This window comes from Sesamum indicum, linkage group LG9 (assembly GCF_026168435.1).
Source record: "Sesamum indicum cultivar Baizhima isolate 11 linkage group LG9, ASM2616843v1, whole genome shotgun sequence".
In the NCBI taxonomy this organism is placed as follows: Eukaryota; Viridiplantae; Streptophyta; class Magnoliopsida; order Lamiales; family Pedaliaceae; genus Sesamum; species Sesamum indicum.
Window position 1 is genome coordinate 6,060,473 of NC_142665.1, and position 19,099 is coordinate 6,079,571.

Genomic DNA, 19,099 nt, shown 5'->3' on the forward strand with positions numbered 1-19,099 from the left:
TGTAAATGAACAATATTATCCCCCTATGAAAAAAAAATAGCAATCTATCTCAATGTGTTTTTAAAATATAATTGTTTACCTCCAACTCTGTCAAGCTTTTGTTTCTAGATCCATATCTTTGCACACATAAATTAACTATCATTACAATAAAATATAATATTGGTAACCAAATATCAACTGATAGTTTTCAAATTTTATCACTACAAATATACAGAAAAAGTATACAAACTTAAAGAGGTGGTTACACGTTATTTTTACATAACAAGACACAATTGACATATATATTCCCGTTGGTTTACTTTGGAGGTGAGGTGTTGTTTGTTTATCGGATGAGGTGGATAAGTCTTAAACTTGCTAAAATTGGACATCGAGTGAGTGTTGCCCCATCAACGGGTTGGCAAAAGTTGAACTAGTAGTATTTTTCGACTAACTAGTGTTGTTTTCGGCTGAAATTGAGTGAGGTGAATCTATTTTCTTAGGAGTCATTGATCTTTGCATGCCATAAATTCTACCCCTAAATTCTAATTACAAAAGTTAACCCTAATTAAAAAAGAAATTCAAACTTAAGACAATTGACAGGGAAACTTAACCACATTACAACACAAGATTATAATACTAATAATAAATTTTAAAAATATTATTTAAGATATATATTAAGTGACGATAATATTAATATTTATCATAATATAGTAATTATATGATACAACAGTAATACATCAATCAATATAAATAATTAATGACATATATATAGTGACAACTTTAGCAAATAAGACTCGTAATTCATTAAAGTGCAAAAATATTAATTTCTAAAACTCGCCTAATATATTTATAGACTCTATTCCTGATATATCAAAATAAATTAAAATAATTCCAAAGTAACTCCATTACATGAAAATTCAAATCCTACCCTCCTCCGCCAAATGGAAGAATTTCGAAATCATGCCCAAAACTTCAAACCACGCCCAAAATTTCCCGCTTTCCCAGAGCAAAATACCCTTCGTAGATATCCATCTTTATCAACGGACTAGATTACAAATCCACGTCTGTAGATCCTAACCAATGGAAGCACGCAGCCGATCCCTAAATATCTCACCCGTCCTGATTGCTGACCGTTAGTTCCCACCTTAATCAACGGTTCACATGCAATATCTTGTCCCAGCGAATCCGCCAATCAAATCCTACCTTTCCTCTATTTAAACCACTCTCCCCCAAAATTCACATCCATCATCATCTACTCTTTCTCTCTCAGTCGAACAAAGTTGAAGATAATTTGCCTTTAGCTCCTCCAAAAATGGCACCAAAGGCAGAGAAGAAGCCCGCCGAGAAAAAGCCAGCGGAGGAGAAGAAAACCACCGTGGCGGAAAAGGCCCCGGCGGAGAAGAAGCCCAAAGCCGGGAAGAAGCTCCCCAAGGACGGTGGCGCTGCCGCCGCCGGTGAGAAAAAGAAGAAGAAGGCGAAGAAGAGCGTCGAAACCTACAAGATCTACATCTTCAAGGTGCTGAAGCAAGTCCACCCAGACATTGGAATCTCGAGCAAGGCCATGGGGATCATGAACAGCTTCATCAACGACATTTTCGAGAAGCTGGCGCAGGAAGCGTCGCGATTGGCCAGGTACAACAAGAAACCTACGATTACTTCCAGGGAAATTCAGACTGCCGTTAGATTGGTGTTGCCCGGCGAGCTTGCTAAGCATGCTGTTTCCGAGGGGACTAAGGCTGTCACCAAGTTCACTAGCTCTTAGGTTTGATCTGATAATTGTTGTTTAGGGAATTGTTTGGATGAAATTAACCGTTTAGTTTGTAATGGAGATGTGTATCTATTTTTGATTCTTCTTACGGTAATCTGGGTCCAAATTATTCTACCTTATTACACAATAGTTGCTCCAACAAACAAAACTTACCGGGGATGTATGCAGTGTTGAGTGTGTGTTTATGCGAAAATTGAAATGGTCAATTGTTTTCGATTCAAATTTCTAGCATTTTGGTATTTGATTTTTGAATAAATAAAGAAGAAAGAGTTAATATAATTTTACTTAGTAATTACTTTCTTAATAATTTAATAATAAATTGCTTGAAATAAGAAAATTATATGTTTTCTGAGATGTATAATGCTAATAAAATTTCAAATTGTTACAAGTTCAGCGGTAATAAAATTCAAACAATAGCTATGGAAAACTTTGAAGTGCCCAAGTTCACCGAAATCCAGAGTGCTCAGGCCAGTTCCACATAAGACTGCCCAAAACCCGTTTACATTTCCAGGCCGACATTAGGCAAATTGACCCTGGGCTCATTTTTTGTAGTTTAGCGACACCATCCTGAGCCGACATTAGGCAAATTGACCCTGGGCTCATTTTTTGTAGTTTAGCGACACCATCCTGAGCACAAGGATGTGAATTTCCTTTCTTCAATTCATTTCTTTGTTCCTTCATATTTCAAAGTCTCCTTATGTTACAAGTTCCATATAATTAAATATGCTTAATCAATTTATAAAAAGAAAATATTCTAATATTTTAAAGTTTGAATCTAACCTCAAAACAAAATTTCAACACCCACTCTTAGACCCATTATATATATATATATATGAAATAATTTTAAGATGGTCCAAAATTTAATTTGAACTCATTGGCATTCCCATATTATGTATACTTATACTATTATAAAGAAAAGAAGTGTTATAGGTATCAAATGGTTGTTTTTAGCATTACTATGCCAATTTTTTTATAATTTTAAAAATATTTTTTAACTAATAAGATAATTAATTTATTGAATTTCATAAATTTTACATTAATTAAATTGCTCAATTAATTATTTTATTTTTATTTATAATATATTTTAAAATGTAAAAATTTATTTATTATATACACGCATAGATAAGATGAAACCACGATTAGCATAAAAAATATTGACATGCTCAAGCTGTATGACTTGTGCCAATTTTTATATAAATTAGATCCGAGGAAGGAATATTTAGGCCGAGAAAAGAACTTAGAAAACACTAAACAGAGTCGTGCTTTAAGTAAAGTGGGAATCATTGGGACATCCACCATTTCATAAGATCCCAAGAACACCGCTTAGCAAGTCAACGCCAACCACCACTTCCGCCATGAACCGCCGCAGCGCCTCCAAAGTACCTTCAAAGCCCACCAGACTCTTCACACAAAAGGACGAAATTGACCTCCTGAATTCGCTCTTGAACTCCAGCGGAAACCCCATCTGCGGCGGCGATTTCAGCGAGGCTCAGATCCGTGACAAGATCAGGAGACTGAAGCAAAAGTACCACAAGCAAGCGAGGTCCAAGTCTTCCATAAAGACCCCTCATGATCGCGAAGCGTATGAGCTCGCACGGAAGATTTGGGGACCCAAAAAGACAAGAATACCCTCTCCCACAACTTTGGATGATGCAAAGAAAGAGGGGAGTGAAAGCAGAGTAAACTGGAGTAGTTATCCATTCTTGATGAGGCAGGTTTCGTGGGCATTTTCGGGAAGTTATGAGGTTTATAAACAAGGATTGGAGGGTTTGGGAGAGGATGTTTTGAAGGGTTTTGATGAGAAGTGGATGGAGCTGGAAAAGGAAGAAGCTGCACTTGAGGCTAGAAGAGCTCAGTTACTTCATAATTAGTTGAAATCTATTGTGAAGGCTTCTGGAAGAAATTTGTAGTTGGGTGGGCTTTTCTTTTACTTCTTTTGATGTAATTTTCCCTTTCTTTTTTGAGGTTGGGGTGGGGAGGGTAGGTACCATAGTCCATCTTCGTAATGGAGTTTTCTTGTTGCAGATGAATTGGAGGTTTTTGAAAGGCTTGGTCTGTGCTAGTGTATGGATATACCTCGTAACAATCTTATCTTCATAAATGAATGATTGGATTTACATAAACGTAAATAGAGTCAGATTAGCACAGTTGATATTTCAGATCATTTAGTAAAGAGAAAGAGAATTTGCTGTAATTCCTAGACCTGAAAGTGCATGATCAAGCTTAATAGCAATGGGATCTCCAATACTGGTGCATATATGCTTCAATAGGACAAACAAATCAATACAAAACGGCAACTCTCAATGAAGTTAATAGAGCTTGTAGTGAAATAGTAATCAGAATGACAGGACCACAGAATTTTATGGGAGAAAAAAGAACAAGAAACTGTTTTAAGTGCACAAGTCGATAAGCAAGTTATACATGCAAGATGATCAGTATTTTCTAAAACAACAGATTCATTTACTCTGTCTTATTGTCACTGAGATTCCACAAGCTAAATGCCAAGTAGAATTATAACTTTCACTCTAAGTTCACTCACATGTTAAATGATCCACATAAAATTGTTGCTATATATATTGCAACCAAAAGCTTAACAATTTAGCAAGCATGTTTAATTGAGTGTGTGCATGAAAATTCTGAGTTTTCCCTGCAAACATTTAACTTTACTCCAAATCCAGAGCCAAAAGAAACTTGACTTGTCATACATGTAATCTAGAATCAATATGATCCAAATTCTAAAATATAGATTTAAAGACCAATAACACTGCCCTGGCTCCTTAACAGAGCAATTCTTTACCATCACAATGCTCTTTATCTGTGTCACAACTGGAAGTTAATAGGAAAATATCACAACAATTAGATGTACTTGCACTGTTTAGTTATGAATATATACAGTAGGCAAAGTGATTGAAATAAATAGTTCTTTTCAAAATCAAAGTGCAAACAGAGAAAAGAGCTTCGACCACCAAAAAACAATATGGTGCTGTAAATTTGTACTGCTATTGTATTGACTATAGTAATTCTTTGGCACCATTTGAAGTTTTCAACTTCATCGTGGAGTGAAGGAAAGGTTAATGCGAAACAAGAAAAGCAAGGCAGATCTGGGTCCCTCAGAGTGTTCTAATTACTGTAATCCAAGCATCACAAGTGCCAAAACAAGATATACAAAATCAGCATCACCAAACACTAGTGAATAGAATAAGAACATTTTAGTAAAGTATCTGAAGACTGCTAATACATATCAGGTGCTGGTGATATTGATGTTGAAAAAGAAGTTTCAACGTTAAAGTTCCTCCACCAGCGCAATACTTATCACACCAGCATTCACTTAGAGAACACAAGTTTCTTAGTAGAGTATTATGTAAGAGGTACATTTCCAGAGGAAACAGTAGCACCCTTTCCAAACTAAAGCTCAGAAATTTAGCACCCTGGCAACAGTTTCACTTAAGCATTTAGTGAGCTTGATTTTCCTGCTGCTGTTGGTAGTTCAATGGCCTCCTGAACAGCATAATATGTGGCTCTGGGCGATGAATTGCATAGTGGACCCACCCTCGGCTCTGCTGAACCCCAATAGCTCGCCACTCATTCTAACACAGGAAAGAAAAAGCAAGAATTACTAAACATGTTAGGAAATGCAATATGCATACACCCACAGTAGGGTTGCGGCTCATGTACAAGGACATATCATAGGCACAATGATAAGAATATCCCTCCATCAATGCAATACATAATTTATATAAAGTTCCCAAGTCCATAACACTTCCAGATATATAGGATAGCCAAGCCCCAACATTTTTCAAAAAATGTGTTCATACCATCTAATTGCATATATGTCCGACTGGAAGTCCGTAGATGAAAATATACTGATGTCATAAGGTAAAACAATGATACCATCTTCTATCATTTAATGGCTAGCAAACTCATTGAGTATTTGTCTACTTGCATAGCTAGAAACGTGATCTGGAATTTTTTTTATCCAAAGCAAAAATAAAAGAATGTCTAAGTACCAGTAGTGAAATCATCACCAGAGAAATTCATTAAAACCATCACTGATCACAGCCACCATTCATAAAAAAGTATAACATGAAAGCATAGGTTCTTTCCTGATTATCCTTGTCTGGTCGAAGAAAACCCAATGCTCAAAATTCCCACCAAAACAAATATATGAATTCAAACAACAAAGAAAAACATTGATTGGAGAAAAAGCCTAACTGTAGAACCAGAAGTCAGTTAAATATTAAAATAATCAACACACAAACCCAAAATTTTACTCTGCATATTGATAAATATAACATTTACTTCTGAGAGTAGGCGATTCTTGGGAAGCAGTGTGGCCACCTCTGTTGGAAGAATCACATGCCTGAAAAATCAAAAACTCCATCAAATAAGATTATAAAAAGAAAAAAAAAAAGAAATATCCAGCCAAAAACAGCATCCTGGAGAAAACATGGGGAAAAATCAAAACAAATCAAATCACAAGTACCTGTACTCGTAGGTGTCATCAAAATACTTCTCTGAGTATTGGATCTGACCCATTCCTATTTATTTCCAAAAGGATTACTTTTGCACACCTAGTTGAAATTCAATCTGTGAAAATCAATAAAAGCGATCAAAAGTGAGGAACATAGTTGTCTCCGTGTACGTATGAGATAGAGAATGATACCTGGAGAGAGAATCAGAGATCGCGAAAGCGAAACGACGAGAGATCGGGAAAGATGAAGAAGAGCTGTGTGTATTTTGGGGGAAATGATTGATTTGTTCTTTAATCAATTAGGGCACTTTATTTTGAATTTCAAATTTAGTGAATTTTCCCGCTTTGGCAATTAGTATCATTTCTTTTATTTAAATTTAATCTATCTTATTTTTCAATATATATTAGGATGAATTATATCTACTTTTCATTCTTAGATTATAAATTTAGGGATAATTGTACTCCCCTCTACTAAGATTTTGTGTAATTATATGTAGATTTTTTGTGGTTTAAAAAATTATATCTAGTACCTCTGATGTTTGATTTCACCTAACAAATAATTCCTCCATTAGTCAAAATTGAATTTGCTTATATTAATATAAGAAATTAGAAAAATCCTAATTTACCCCTGGTTGATTTACTACTAACTTATAGCAGGTCGAATAAATCTTTTTATAACAAAATTACCTCATACGCCTTCACCATTATAAGAGTAGTTTAGTTAGAAAAAAATTATTTGACCTGCAATAAGTTAGTTTTAAGTCAATCAAGAGTAAATATCAATTTTCATTAAGTTTTTATTTTATTAATATCAACAATTTTAGTGAATTTTGATTAATGGGTGGACTTATTTGTTAGGCGAAAGCAAATCTCAAGGGTGGTAGATATATTTTCCCAAATCATATGGAGTTCTAAATTACATCAAACCTCAAGAGATGCGAGTGTAATTATCCCATAAATTTATACTATATATAATTGAAGAGCATCCTATTTGGTGTTTTAAATTTATTGATATGTCAATTTTTTATTTTTTAAAAATTAAATAATTATTTTTAACTTCCCCACTCATCATAAATTTTCATAACTACCTTTTGGTAGTTTTTTATTTCTCATTCATTTTTATCTTATATATGTATATATACATATATATTATCTTATATATATGATATACTTTATAAAATATATATTTTTATAAAAATTATACACATACATAAAATGTGCCATATTTACTAAGTATAATAATTGAAGAGTACTTATTTGGTGTCTCAATTTCTTTTGTTTGTTATTTTTTTCTTCAAATATGCATTTTAGTTATATAAATAAAAAAAGAAAAAAATGGAAGTTGAGAGAGACGGAATTGGTGGTTGAGAAAAGAAAAAGAATGGTGGAATAATTTAGAAAATAAAAAAGTGGCAAACAAAAAAAACTTGAGACACAAAGAAATGTAAGGTATAGAAGATTAAGAAAAAGTGTATATATAGATATATTTTGTCTCCCTTTTATTTGTCTGTTTGCACAAGAATGTGCTTAAAAGGGATTGAAGAAAACTATAAACAATGGGGGGGGGGGGGGAGTTTAAGAGGATGGAAACTTTTAAAATTATATACAAATTGAGAGAGAATATATTTCTAAACTTTACGTACTCGTTAAATTGACAATTGAAAAGAACAAGCATAAGTATCCAAAAGTTTATATATAAATGTAATTTAATTATTGATTGAAATAACATTTTATATAGAAAAAAAATACAATAACCTTTGTATAATAAAAAAATAAAGGATTTTTTAGGTTTATATTTTATTTAGTGATAAATATGGTAAAAACTTTAGAAAAAAATAGACTTGGTAAATCCTGAAAAATTTAAATTATTAAAACACATGTAAAAAACAGATTTTATTTAAAGCTTAAATTTTAGTACGGTTTCTGATCCTCCCCTCTATTTTCTAAAAAAATTATAATTACATACGATAATAGTTCCATATAAAAAATTATAACATTATATTTTACATAAATTAATAAAAAAATATAAGTTTACCTGCAAACAATTAATTCTGCACATACATTGCACGTGCAACTTGCATTCAATGCTTTCTAATACTTCTTATCAAATAACTAAAACCAACAGCTCCAAAACATCATCAGACTGTCACACACAACTAAAACAAGAATCTACTCGGAACATTTTTCTTCCACAATTAAATTAGCTTCTCAAATGGTCAATAAATATCCAGCCGCCTTGTAAAGAGTTGGACAAAAATACATTGTGATACCAAGATATGAACAGCAAAAATACAACACTTTAAACATAAAACCTAAGCTAACACCTAAACAACTATAATTCTAGCTTAGAAAAACCAAAAAGGGATTCTCCAGACGACAGGTCCAGTTAATGTTAGTTTTTGCAGTATCTCTCTCTCTATATATATATTTCTTGGTACTCTCAACATTTTGAATCATCCTACACTAAACGTTGGACCTGCAAGCCTGGATGTATACCTCCTATCCTCCACATTTCACATTCTACGCGACGAACAAATCCAACTACAAAAAATTGTAACAAGCTTTGGCAGAGAAGGGAGAACCACTTTTCATATTGTACATACAGCAGCCCACCAGCACTAAAGAAGGGGTTAAGGTCTCAGGCCTTGGCGATCGATTTATGTAGAACGTTAGTTCCTTGAAATATCATCATTTGATAGCTCTTTTTATATCGATCCAACTGCAATTCAACAAATGAGTGCTAGTTAAAAAGAATTATACTCTAAAGTTTGGCAAAAAACTTGGGAAATTTTGTATATATACAAGGCAAGGTATAGAGTGAAGTGCATATTTTATCTCAGGGTGTCGGAAAATTGATACCATTCTTTGGAGAAATTGCATAATTTGTATCATATAGAATTAGTAGATTGCAATATCAATACCATTTGTCAAGTTTTTGAAGCAATTCACGTGCACCTATAGTGCAGAACTGGTACCATGCTTTTATGTAAATTGCATAGCTCGTGCAATATAGTCTACTGCAGTATCGGTTAAGTTTTTAATGGAATCCATTAAACACTAATTGCTGCAGTAAATTCCCCGTAAAATGCACATAAAGTAGAAGATAAGCATTGACCAACCTGTTCTTGGCCGAGTTTTTCAAACCCAAATCTGTTTTTCCACAATGATTCTGCTTCATCAGCAGCAGGAAGTATCAGATCTTTCACATTGAGGGATGCTAAAAGACCCTCAATACAGTAGAAAAGTGTTTGAAAGTATCCCTGCAAAAGGAGTAGCGATTGAATATATGAAGCACCTGAAAAATCTAACTCTTTTATACTGAATTTTCTCACAATCGAGGAAGCAAAGGGGAGTTCAGATCCGCACCTTTCCCTGACACTCGCTCCTTGTCGCGACTAGGGGTAGCTCTGCAACTTCCTCTCCAAAAATCCGAAAAATTCCAGCAGATACCACCACCGAGCTGTAGAAATAATTGATTACAACAGAGGTCAAATTCAAAAAGAAGAAAGTAAACATAAAATTATTGCACTAAAAAACCATAATATTTCTTACTTGACCATCAATACAGCACAATACATGCCACAAAAATCCTGGTCTTTGAAGTGCCTCCTGCAGATCATCAGAAATAGTTGAAAGTAAATTCAACGAAAGAAGAGGTAAAAAGAGGTTCATGAAAACAAGGGCGTGCGTATGAACAGACTTATTACCCATAAACCATATGTGGGATAAGGTCAAGACGGCCAGTACTGGCATCAGCAATAGGATCAAAGCGGTCCTGAAGAAATTTGGTAGGTGGAAATCAACTATAAGCTCAAACAGGACTAATAGAACACAAGCAAGCTGGTGTAAGGTTATCAACATGTGTTCTCAGCTCTTTTTTCCAACCATTATTTCAGGAGAAAAGGATATGAAGGATTACTCAATCTTACATAATTAACAGCAAAATTCTATATCATATTTGAGAGCATTATTGATTTCCAGGGTTCCTATCAACAATGTAGAACATAAACTACCGTGCAAATTCTGTGCAGAATAGGCCTTTACTTCATATTGTCATCACTAAGTTCCTCCAGATAAAGGTGAAGACCAGAGAAATATGGGAAATGATAGTTCAAATAATGAGGTATCTTAGCACTAAGAATATTTAAACAAATGGGAATATACTAAATGACTTAGGGAAGCGCTCAAAATATGCTCACATGAAAAATAGTGACAGCTCCCGAAAGCCACACCCTGGTGTCTTCTGTGGCCTTTTTCCCACGGAGCAACCTCCATCTTGTTTCAAGCTCCGGATTCTTCTGCAGAGCTTGTCCCTCGCATTTCTTCTTCAAAACATCTGAAAGAGCTTCTGGAAGCCTCTGCTCGCCATCCCCAATCAACTTCTGAAGAGCTGAGTTAATATTGCTGCACGGTGTGCAACAGAACCATTCCTCTTCTGGCAACGCCTGCATTTTGTAAAGTACCATTGTTTAACAAGAGAGGACTTACGTGCATTTACCAATTCCTGAAAGCTGAGTGATCCTAAGCACTGATATAAAGTCATACAAACCTTCAGATCATCAATGTTTTGCTCCTTTAGACAACCGACATGGTATTCTTTCTCACACTACAAAAAGCAGACATGGTTTATCATGCTTGTGACGTGAGAAACAGCACACCATCCCGACCTGTTTCTTAAACCTATTTCAACACATAACATAGTACTACCTGATCACATATAATAACTGTGCGGGCAGTAAATCCTGACTTGCTGAAATCATGGCCCCTGAAAAAACAAATCTCAACAGAGTTACCAAAAGCAGAACCAGAAAGCAAAGAAGAGAAAGGAAAAAGCAGGAAAAGAGATTAGGGTTAGAGTGTATATGAGCCAATGAAGCAACACACTCAATTACAAGATTCTCATCACTATACAGCTGAAGTGCCGAATTCAATATATCTATAAACAATAAAAACAATCTACCCAGCGAGACATGTTTTTCTACTTTATTTATTTAAAAAAAAGAATTGGTAAATGATTGAATGCACATACATAATTGTTTCATCAAGACGACCATCACAGGTTTAAATTAAATGCCAAACATAAACCTGATGCGGAATGTAAAAGAAAGTAGATAGAGAACCTGCAAATGGCACATCCACCGATGTCAGGTTCGAATGTCCCAACTATGCGAATGCACCGTTGCGTTATTGCTTCTAGAGGATCAACACCAGGGACTCTTCCAGCAGCAATTGCATTTGCATCTCGCTCAGCAAACTTTTCCCTTTCGAACATGTTTTGGCAATATTTGCAGTACCATATCCCTTGGGGAATAACTGAGAGACCGACACATTCTGCAAATGAACCAAGAGAGAAAACTGAGTTATCTAAAGTAAGAGGAAAGGCATAAATGCTAACAGAGCTACAAAAACTGAGCCGGTAGGACTCTGGGTTTACAGAATAGCATGTTGTGAACCTAAAGTAATCAATAGGCATAAAAAATTAATATATCCAATAACCAGGTGGAAAGAGTTGGTAGATTGATTTACTGTTTCCTTTAGTAGGAAATCATGAACACTATATGTTGCAAAGCCATGAATCTTCAAATAACTGCCAGCTTTTTATGATTTTAGAAACATGCACGACCCACCAGAATAAAGAGTTCCATAACATGCTACAACATAACTATTCATACCAGTGTGAAAAGCTCGTGGACAGTTTTCACAGCATAGCAAATCTCCTCCATCCTCACATATTGAGCACAGATCATCATTTTCCTCTGTAGATGATTTACGGTTTTTGGATAGTTCGAGGGATAGCTGATGCAGAGACACTCCATTGGAAGTGTATATACTCATGTACCTGCAAGCAGAACTAAGTTGAAGGAGACAAAAAATTATAACTTCTAGTACTTGTCCGCTAAGCATCCAACTCATCTACCTACTGATCTTTATGTTGCCCCAGTTAAAAGTATAATGTTCATGTGGAAAAAGTACAAGTATTCTGGTGCAATTGGGGTGCGTTCTCGTGCAATGTAATTATGGTAACCCAACAAAAACTATCAAAACAACACTCAAAGAAACACTTGGTGCAGTTCTTGTGCAATGTAAATTATAGTAACCCCATAAAAATCATTAAAACAACAGACTCAAATAAACACTTACGGCTTTCGACGGGAAGCAAAACCAGCATGAGCCTCAAACTGCGAGGGACTCACCTGTTCATCAACATCACAAACAACTAATTTCCAGGTATAAGACAAAATGAATTATTAATTTCTCATAACAAAGAAAACCAAATACCACTTCTCTACAACACATGCAAAAGATGGCCCCATCTTTCTTGTAACCCTCAAGCCGTTTCTGCTCCATAGCAAGAAAGAAGTAAAGAATTAACAATCATTCAACCAAAACTTGATAGATTGTTAGAAGGGTAGAACTACTTTTACAGCGTCCATAAGTAATTCTGAGAAAGTATTTAAACTCCAGAGATAAGCAGAGAGTATTAATAATAAATTGCATTCACCTCTCCGTGCATAACATACGACAAAGCAGTACCCTCAGGAAGCACGTCTTCTGCTAAGACTGATTTATGCATTCTCAAATCCCTGCACAGCGGAAACGATAGGAATCAGATTTATGATACAAACAACTATGAGAAAGACATTTTGCTTTTGAGCATGACTATGCATTTGTGAGACAACAGAAATAGCAGGGAAAGAATGCTTACTTCCGTGTAAGCTTCCCTTGACGTTTCGTTTGTGGTTGACTATCTTTAAAAATTTGAGCACTTTCTGGAACCACAGGCGGACAACTAGAGGAAGCGGGATTAGATGGACCAGCCAATGGAGACCTATAATGTTCACCATAAACAGACAACTGCAGTGAGCACATATCACAATCAGAGAGATAACAAGCTTAATAGGAAATGCGGACTGCAACAACAGCTAAAGAAAAAGTAGAAAATCTTCACTAAATATTTGAAACCTATCTGCCTAGTGAAATATTTCTTTGAACCGATTTCCTTATCTTCATAGAGTTCTAAGCTGTATGTATATGTATATGTATTTGCCTTTTAATAAATAACGAAAAAGAATAAGCTTGTGCTACATGATATGGATGCAAGAAACTAGGGGAGAGATGGCTTTTAATTTATTTCCAATTGTATGATTTGTTTACAGGCCCAAAAGACAACTATTATCTGTAATGTGGATTGTGCAAAACCCTGTTCAATTGCTCCATTATTAGTTACTTCTTTTCATTTGCTTAGATTCTGGGATCAATAACAAGCTTCATAGAGAAGAGAAAGAACACAAACATAAGTCCCCGAGATGTTAATATACATGGTTTCCTTGAAATTCTTTTATTAATGTTTAGATTTCTGTGCAGAGATGTGCAATTCCAGTGTATATGTAAGTAGCAAGTGCTATACCAAATATAGACACAAAGATGTGCTGTTCTGGTGCACATGCAAAAAACAAGCACTAAACAAATACAGATAGAGATGTGCAGTTCTAACGCATATGTAAGTAAAGTACTAATCAAACATAGCTTCAATGCTTTAGTCATCACAGCAGGCCAATTACCTGCGGCTGGTGTCACTGATCTGGGCATCGCTGGCATCAGACTCCTTTGGCAGCACACATGAATCGCAGAGGAGCATTGATCTTCCAGCGCCAGCTTGAGGAATCAAATCTAAACACATAAAGAGAAAAGGAATGTTAAATATCTTATTCAAAAGTATATATCATATTTAGAAGCAGTGCATGAATATCACCTTTGCAATTGATGCAGAAAGCAGTCGTGTAATTTGAACGACCAATGGCATTCAGGATCACAGATTCCAGAGACTCTGAAAGATTGGCCTTGCACGCATTCAGCACATCCCTGAGACTCTTTCCATTATCCAAAAATATGTACTCAGGTGGACGCTTATTTCCACTACGCGCGTGCATCTCAAATTGATTAGGCGTGACAATCTACATTGACAGCACAAAATAGTTAGAACAGGAACGTGCAAATAAATTGCCAGTTAATAATGTTCGGAGCCTTTACCTTTCTTTCCTTGCATTCATCACAAGAACATAGTATTCCAGCTCCCTGAATAACTCCACAAAGTTCAGATTCTGGCCGCCTCCTCCCCTAGAATTGTCACAAAGAAAAGAAAATCAATACATACAACAACTAACCAAACAAAAAAACAATTGTAAAATATTTTACCTTGGAGCCATGAATGTAACGAACATGTAAACCCTCAAGCAACCCTGTCTCTAGAAGATCCTTTAACTTTGTTGGGATCCTGTTTAACTCAACCTTCTTGGACATCTTCATCTCTAACTTTGACGGGCTAGTAGTCAAAGTTACTGCACCGCCACTATCTACCACCCCTGCCGTTGATCCTAACCCCATCTCATCCTGCAGCTTCAATGCTGAGCGAGTAAACCTCCTAAGCGGCTTCTCTAACAACCCGCTTGTAGACGCTTCAGTTCTCTCATATACCAAATCAGTTGTTTCTCCAACTGGTCTTTCATCTTCATGAATAGAATCTCCGTCAGTACCTCTAACCTGAGAAGGTGACTCGATGACCAAAGGCATGTCTTCCCTAAGTTCAGCCCCCACTTTCTCTGCTTCCCTCCTCTCTAGAGCAACTAAATCAGCTTCCAAACCTCCCGAATCATCTTCTAAATTAGACACGACCAGGGGTGCATCCCTCTTCTCCCCTTTGTCGCAGTCCAAAACATCAAACTCCAACCTTCTCACACACTCCCCTCCCAATTTTTCACCTTCATCCTTTTTTATTTTCTTGGATTCAGACCCTTTTACCTTCCTACTAACCTTGTCAGCACTTCGCACGTAACCCTTGCTGGAACCAACAGTACTCTGCGACCTAGTCATTCTCCTTCTGCCTGCTGGAAGCCCACCCATTTCTGATTGCGCCTTCATCATCATGGCAAACTCTCTCTTCATCCCAGCCCGAATGGAGGAGACAACTATTTCACCTGAATCCATGTCCTTCGATTTTGCAACATAAAACAACAGAAAGTAATATCAAAAACATGTGCCTATTATCAAACACCATAGTTCCATATTGTCAACAAAATTAAGATTTCATCAGGCATAAAACCATAAATATTACATTATAGGAGCAACCAAAGATCTCTTGATTATGAAGACCCAGAGTCACATGAACGCAGAATGAACATACAGAAAACACCAACGCACTCGTGCACATGTATCTCAAGATCGTGCAAAGAGAAACAAAAACCATAAGTGAAATGTCATAGTGCCTTTACAACCGGGTAAATTCCACTTTTTTCCAATAAAAACATTCTTCAAATGTCCAACTATAATTAGCCTTCTACATGGCCATTAATTATAGAACAAAAGATACAAATTTTATTTAAATGATTGACCGCACGATAAAAGAAGAGGAAAGAAAATCAAGTATATGAATCCTATAGGACAGTTATTGGTAGAAGCCATACTGGGCATCATATGTGCAGAATACGTTCAAAAGGAAAAAACTCAAGCTTTTCACATTACAAAAGTAACCCGACTTTATTTTTATGTGTAGTAGTATTATTAAAGTTACAAATTGCAACGTCAATACAAATGCAATCCACAAAGAGAATATTCAACCCATGCCCCAAACTCAAAAGAAGTGCACTAGAATATCATACACGGACTTAGTAACATCAAAATACATCAGTTTACATGGAATGTCAAATTGAAAACTTTAATCGTTAAAGAAAAATAGTCCACAAACACAATCCACCCTCACATCTGTTAAATATGAGTACAACATTTGTATGTGCATGTGTGACTTGAGAGCACAAGAAAATGATTACAGAAAATATAGATAAACAATGTATAGGATTTATAGCATAACGCACACATAATGCACATAACACAAGTGCAGTCACCTGTATTTGCACACTATCAAAGAAACACTTAATATCCATCTTATTACTTGGCAAATGAAGAAAGACTTTTTTAAAATGATCAAACAATTATCTAACTTTTTAATTAGTTAAATACTTATCTATCTACTCCCAGTTAAGAATAACAAAATAGTAAATAAAATCAATCAAATTAATTTCGGAGTTCGCAATAGAATAGACAACCACAAAACTGAGAAGTTAAACATTGAATATTTGCTTACTTGGGTATTGTCTTTGGCTTGGCTATTGACTTTATCCATGAGTATCGCTGAACACCCAAAAAAACTCCATAAATCACAAGTTAGCAATAGAATAGACAACCACAAAACTGAGAAGTTAAACATTGTTTAGAATAGAAAAGAAACCACAAACCCAGCAGCTTGAGTTATAGCAATAAAATTATAATGTTTATAAGGGTGCAAATGTAGTTGTTAAAGGCGCATGGTGTATCATGGCACAAAGGTACTATGGAGCCATGGCGCACAACGGGTGCCTTGTTGAAGCACACCGTATGTTTGCCTAAATAATTTATATTTTTATAACAGTAGTACCTTCACCAAAATCAGCATGTTTCGTTTCTTGGTTTTCAGCCAAAAGTTTCAAGAAAATAGCAAATTATTATAAAAAAAATATCTAGCAAGAGAAATTTGAATTATTTATTCAGCAAATTATTTGATATGATAACAAGAAAATTAAGTCATGACATTAATAACAATACATAATAAAGTAATCAACAATTTACTAAAGCTCCAGCAAAAAAAGAATAAAAAAAAGAAGGACAATAAGACGTAAAACTACTACCTTCAACAGAAAATAAACTGGCGCAAATTAGGGTTTCTTTCATCAATTTTTTTGCACCATGGCGCACGCCATGCCTGTGCTAGGTGAAAGCCCAACGCCACCTTTTGAAAATGGCGCTGGGCTCTCGCCTTTTGCGCCATGCGCCATGGCACACGCCATTTACAGCTATGCGTGCAAATACATAATGTTCTAGAATTTCAACCTAGTTACATCATTAACTATAACTGAAAATATTATATGCAACATGGACATATCCGTACGGATTTATTTCATCACTAGTTACATCTAATTACTTTCAATTGGAACATTGAAGTTTAGTTTAAGGTATTTGGTATCATTGCAACAAGAAATGGTTGGTACTAATGAGGATGTTATATTGATAGTTGCGTGTTAGAGGTATTGAATATTAAATGACTCCTCTTCCTAATGGTTTAGAGTTTCGGATGAAGTAATTATTCAACATTGTACAAGAGATAGGCTAAACAAGAGTTTTTTAGTTCAAATCTCACCCCTAACCATCTATTAACAAGAGCTTCACATGGTAGGCTTTACAAGAAAAATAATATCACCTACACATGAGGGGCATGTTATAGATATTAAGTATCAAATGGTCTCTTCTCTAACAAAACTTCTAAATGAAGTAGTCATTTAAAATTATGGAAATAATAAGAAATAGTATAACTATGAAATGTATGTTTAGTGAGACATTTTACATTTTTAAAGTAGTTATAATACTATGGTGATGAATAAAATGGTTCATATAGGTAATGAATCATAATGGGTTCGTCCATTTGTATGTATATATTGATATACGTAGTTATATATTAGTAAGGTTTTACTGTATGTGCATATAAAGTGCATGTGCATATTTTGGGATATGTAGACATACATACATAATCTTTTTATAATATACATTTTCTTATTAACCAAAAAGTAGATATTACTCTGGATCTATTTTGAAACAAATGCAAATTTAGTAAGTAAACAATTTCTAAATCCATTGATTCACAAAATAATATGTAATAAGAAACTACGATATTCACTTACTATCCTTGTGTACATATAAGGGTTGTATGTAGGTACATATAAAATAATGAATGCTTTTCCTACATAATGCACTTACACAGACGATGATTCAAAAAGATGTCTAATAATAAAATGGTGAATATATGTAATCTATTACATACATAATCTATGAACATATATTTACACAGTCTTGTATATGTATAATATATGCATGCATATCATGATAACAACACAAATCTTGTCTATTATCATAATAATTGCACTATGACAGTATATTGCATAGTACACATAATATACACAATATATTCTACACTATAGTACAACATCCTACCCAGTGTCAAGAAGATTCAGCACCCCTGAATACTTCGAAAGTCAATATGCTAACATATCATAATTCTGCTCAGCAAATTCATCCTCTAACAATTATTTCCTGAGAACACCTTTTACACTGAAAACCCCTAAAAAAAAAACAGAGTAAAAGAACAGCAAAGCGACGTACTCAATAAGAATTTATAAGCAAAGAAGAAATCCATGACACCACCATCTAGGTTAACTACTTTGCAAAATACAACCAGAAACAGAAAACTCTAGGGTGTTCCCAAACATGAAAAATCAAAACCTAAATGCATTCCCTACCGCAATATTCTCCAAACTATTCACCGTATCCAGATTTCTCCCAGCAGATAATACTCATATTCCACCCAGAAACAGATTGCTGATATCAAAAGTAAAACTTCAAACCATGGGTAGAAAAAAATTAAAAAAAAAAAATCAAAAGCCGAAGAGACAATATGCTCCATACCTTCCGAGCCCACGCAGTGCCAATAAGGGAGAGAAGATCACGCGGATTGATTCCTTGATTACAAACTTCAACTTCCCAAGAAAAATTTGGAGGGAAGAAGAGGAATTGGGTCTGAGCTTTGGGGGAAAATAGACCTAAAAACAGAGGTAATAGCAAAAGTCACGTTCCAGATAAAAACTCTTACATATTTAAATTCCCGCTATTTATACCTAGCATAATATGTATATTTATACGGATACATGATGATGATGTGTATCTGTATCTCTGTATCTTTAGATTTGAATATGAACAGTTCGTCATGTCGTATGATTTGCGTTCCTCTTCTCTTTTTCCCC

At 35.0% G+C, this 19,099-nt stretch overlaps 3 protein-coding genes and 1 long non-coding RNA gene across 9 annotated transcripts; 2 read left to right on the forward strand and 2 right to left on the reverse strand.

The window, feature by feature from the left end:
- Window positions 1-1,215: 1,215 nt before the first annotated feature.
- On the forward strand, window positions 1,216-1,841 carry LOC105170761 (putative histone H2B.1). Its single transcript, XM_011091666.3, has one exon. It carries the CDS (start codon window positions 1,292-1,294, stop codon window positions 1,739-1,741), a length of 450 nt encoding a protein of 149 aa, XP_011089968.2. The 5' UTR covers window positions 1,216-1,291; the 3' UTR covers window positions 1,742-1,841.
- Window positions 1,842-3,102: 1,261 nt separating this feature from the next.
- On the forward strand, window positions 3,103-3,618 carry LOC105170881 (putative transcription factor At1g11510). Its single transcript, XM_011091805.1, has one exon. It carries the CDS (start codon window positions 3,103-3,105, stop codon window positions 3,616-3,618), a length of 516 nt encoding a protein of 171 aa, XP_011090107.1.
- Window positions 3,619-4,910: 1,292 nt separating this feature from the next.
- Window positions 4,911-6,560, reverse strand: LOC105170762 (cyclin-dependent kinases regulatory subunit 1). 2 transcript variants are annotated; one of them, XR_016067358.1, is made up of 4 exons: window positions 6,411-6,560; window positions 6,231-6,334; window positions 6,047-6,107; window positions 4,911-5,334 (listed from the first exon to the last, which is right to left on the reverse strand). It is a non-coding gene; the product is annotated as a cyclin-dependent kinases regulatory subunit 1 (long non-coding RNA). The 2 variants fall into 2 exon arrangements; XR_016067359.1 differs by having other exon boundaries at window positions 6,231-6,318; window positions 6,411-6,491.
- Window positions 6,561-8,388: 1,828 nt separating this feature from the next.
- Window positions 8,389-18,992, reverse strand: LOC105170763 (uncharacterized). 5 transcript variants are annotated; one of them, XM_088884951.1, is made up of 21 exons: window positions 18,974-18,992; window positions 18,765-18,898; window positions 16,357-16,403; window positions 14,415-15,206; window positions 14,250-14,336; window positions 13,972-14,173; window positions 13,781-13,889; window positions 12,925-13,047; window positions 12,721-12,802; window positions 12,498-12,557; window positions 12,360-12,412; window positions 11,891-12,057; window positions 11,339-11,549; window positions 10,926-10,983; window positions 10,768-10,824; window positions 10,418-10,663; window positions 9,926-9,993; window positions 9,771-9,827; window positions 9,585-9,678; window positions 9,338-9,478; window positions 8,389-8,937 (listed from the first exon to the last, which is right to left on the reverse strand). In XM_088884951.1, exons 3-21 carry the CDS (start codon window positions 16,393-16,395, stop codon window positions 8,857-8,859), a joined length of 2,727 nt encoding a protein of 908 aa, XP_088741077.1. In that variant the 5' UTR covers window positions 16,396-16,403; window positions 18,765-18,898; window positions 18,974-18,992; the 3' UTR covers window positions 8,389-8,856. The 5 variants fall into 5 exon arrangements, 4 of the variants coding, with proteins under 4 accessions (XP_088741077.1, XP_020552596.1, XP_011089969.1 ...); XM_020696937.2 differs by lacking the exon at window positions 18,974-18,992 and adding an exon at window positions 18,599-18,677 and having other exon boundaries at window positions 18,765-18,961; XM_011091667.3 differs by lacking the exon at window positions 18,974-18,992 and having other exon boundaries at window positions 18,765-18,961.
- Window positions 18,993-19,099: the final 107 nt, after the last annotated feature.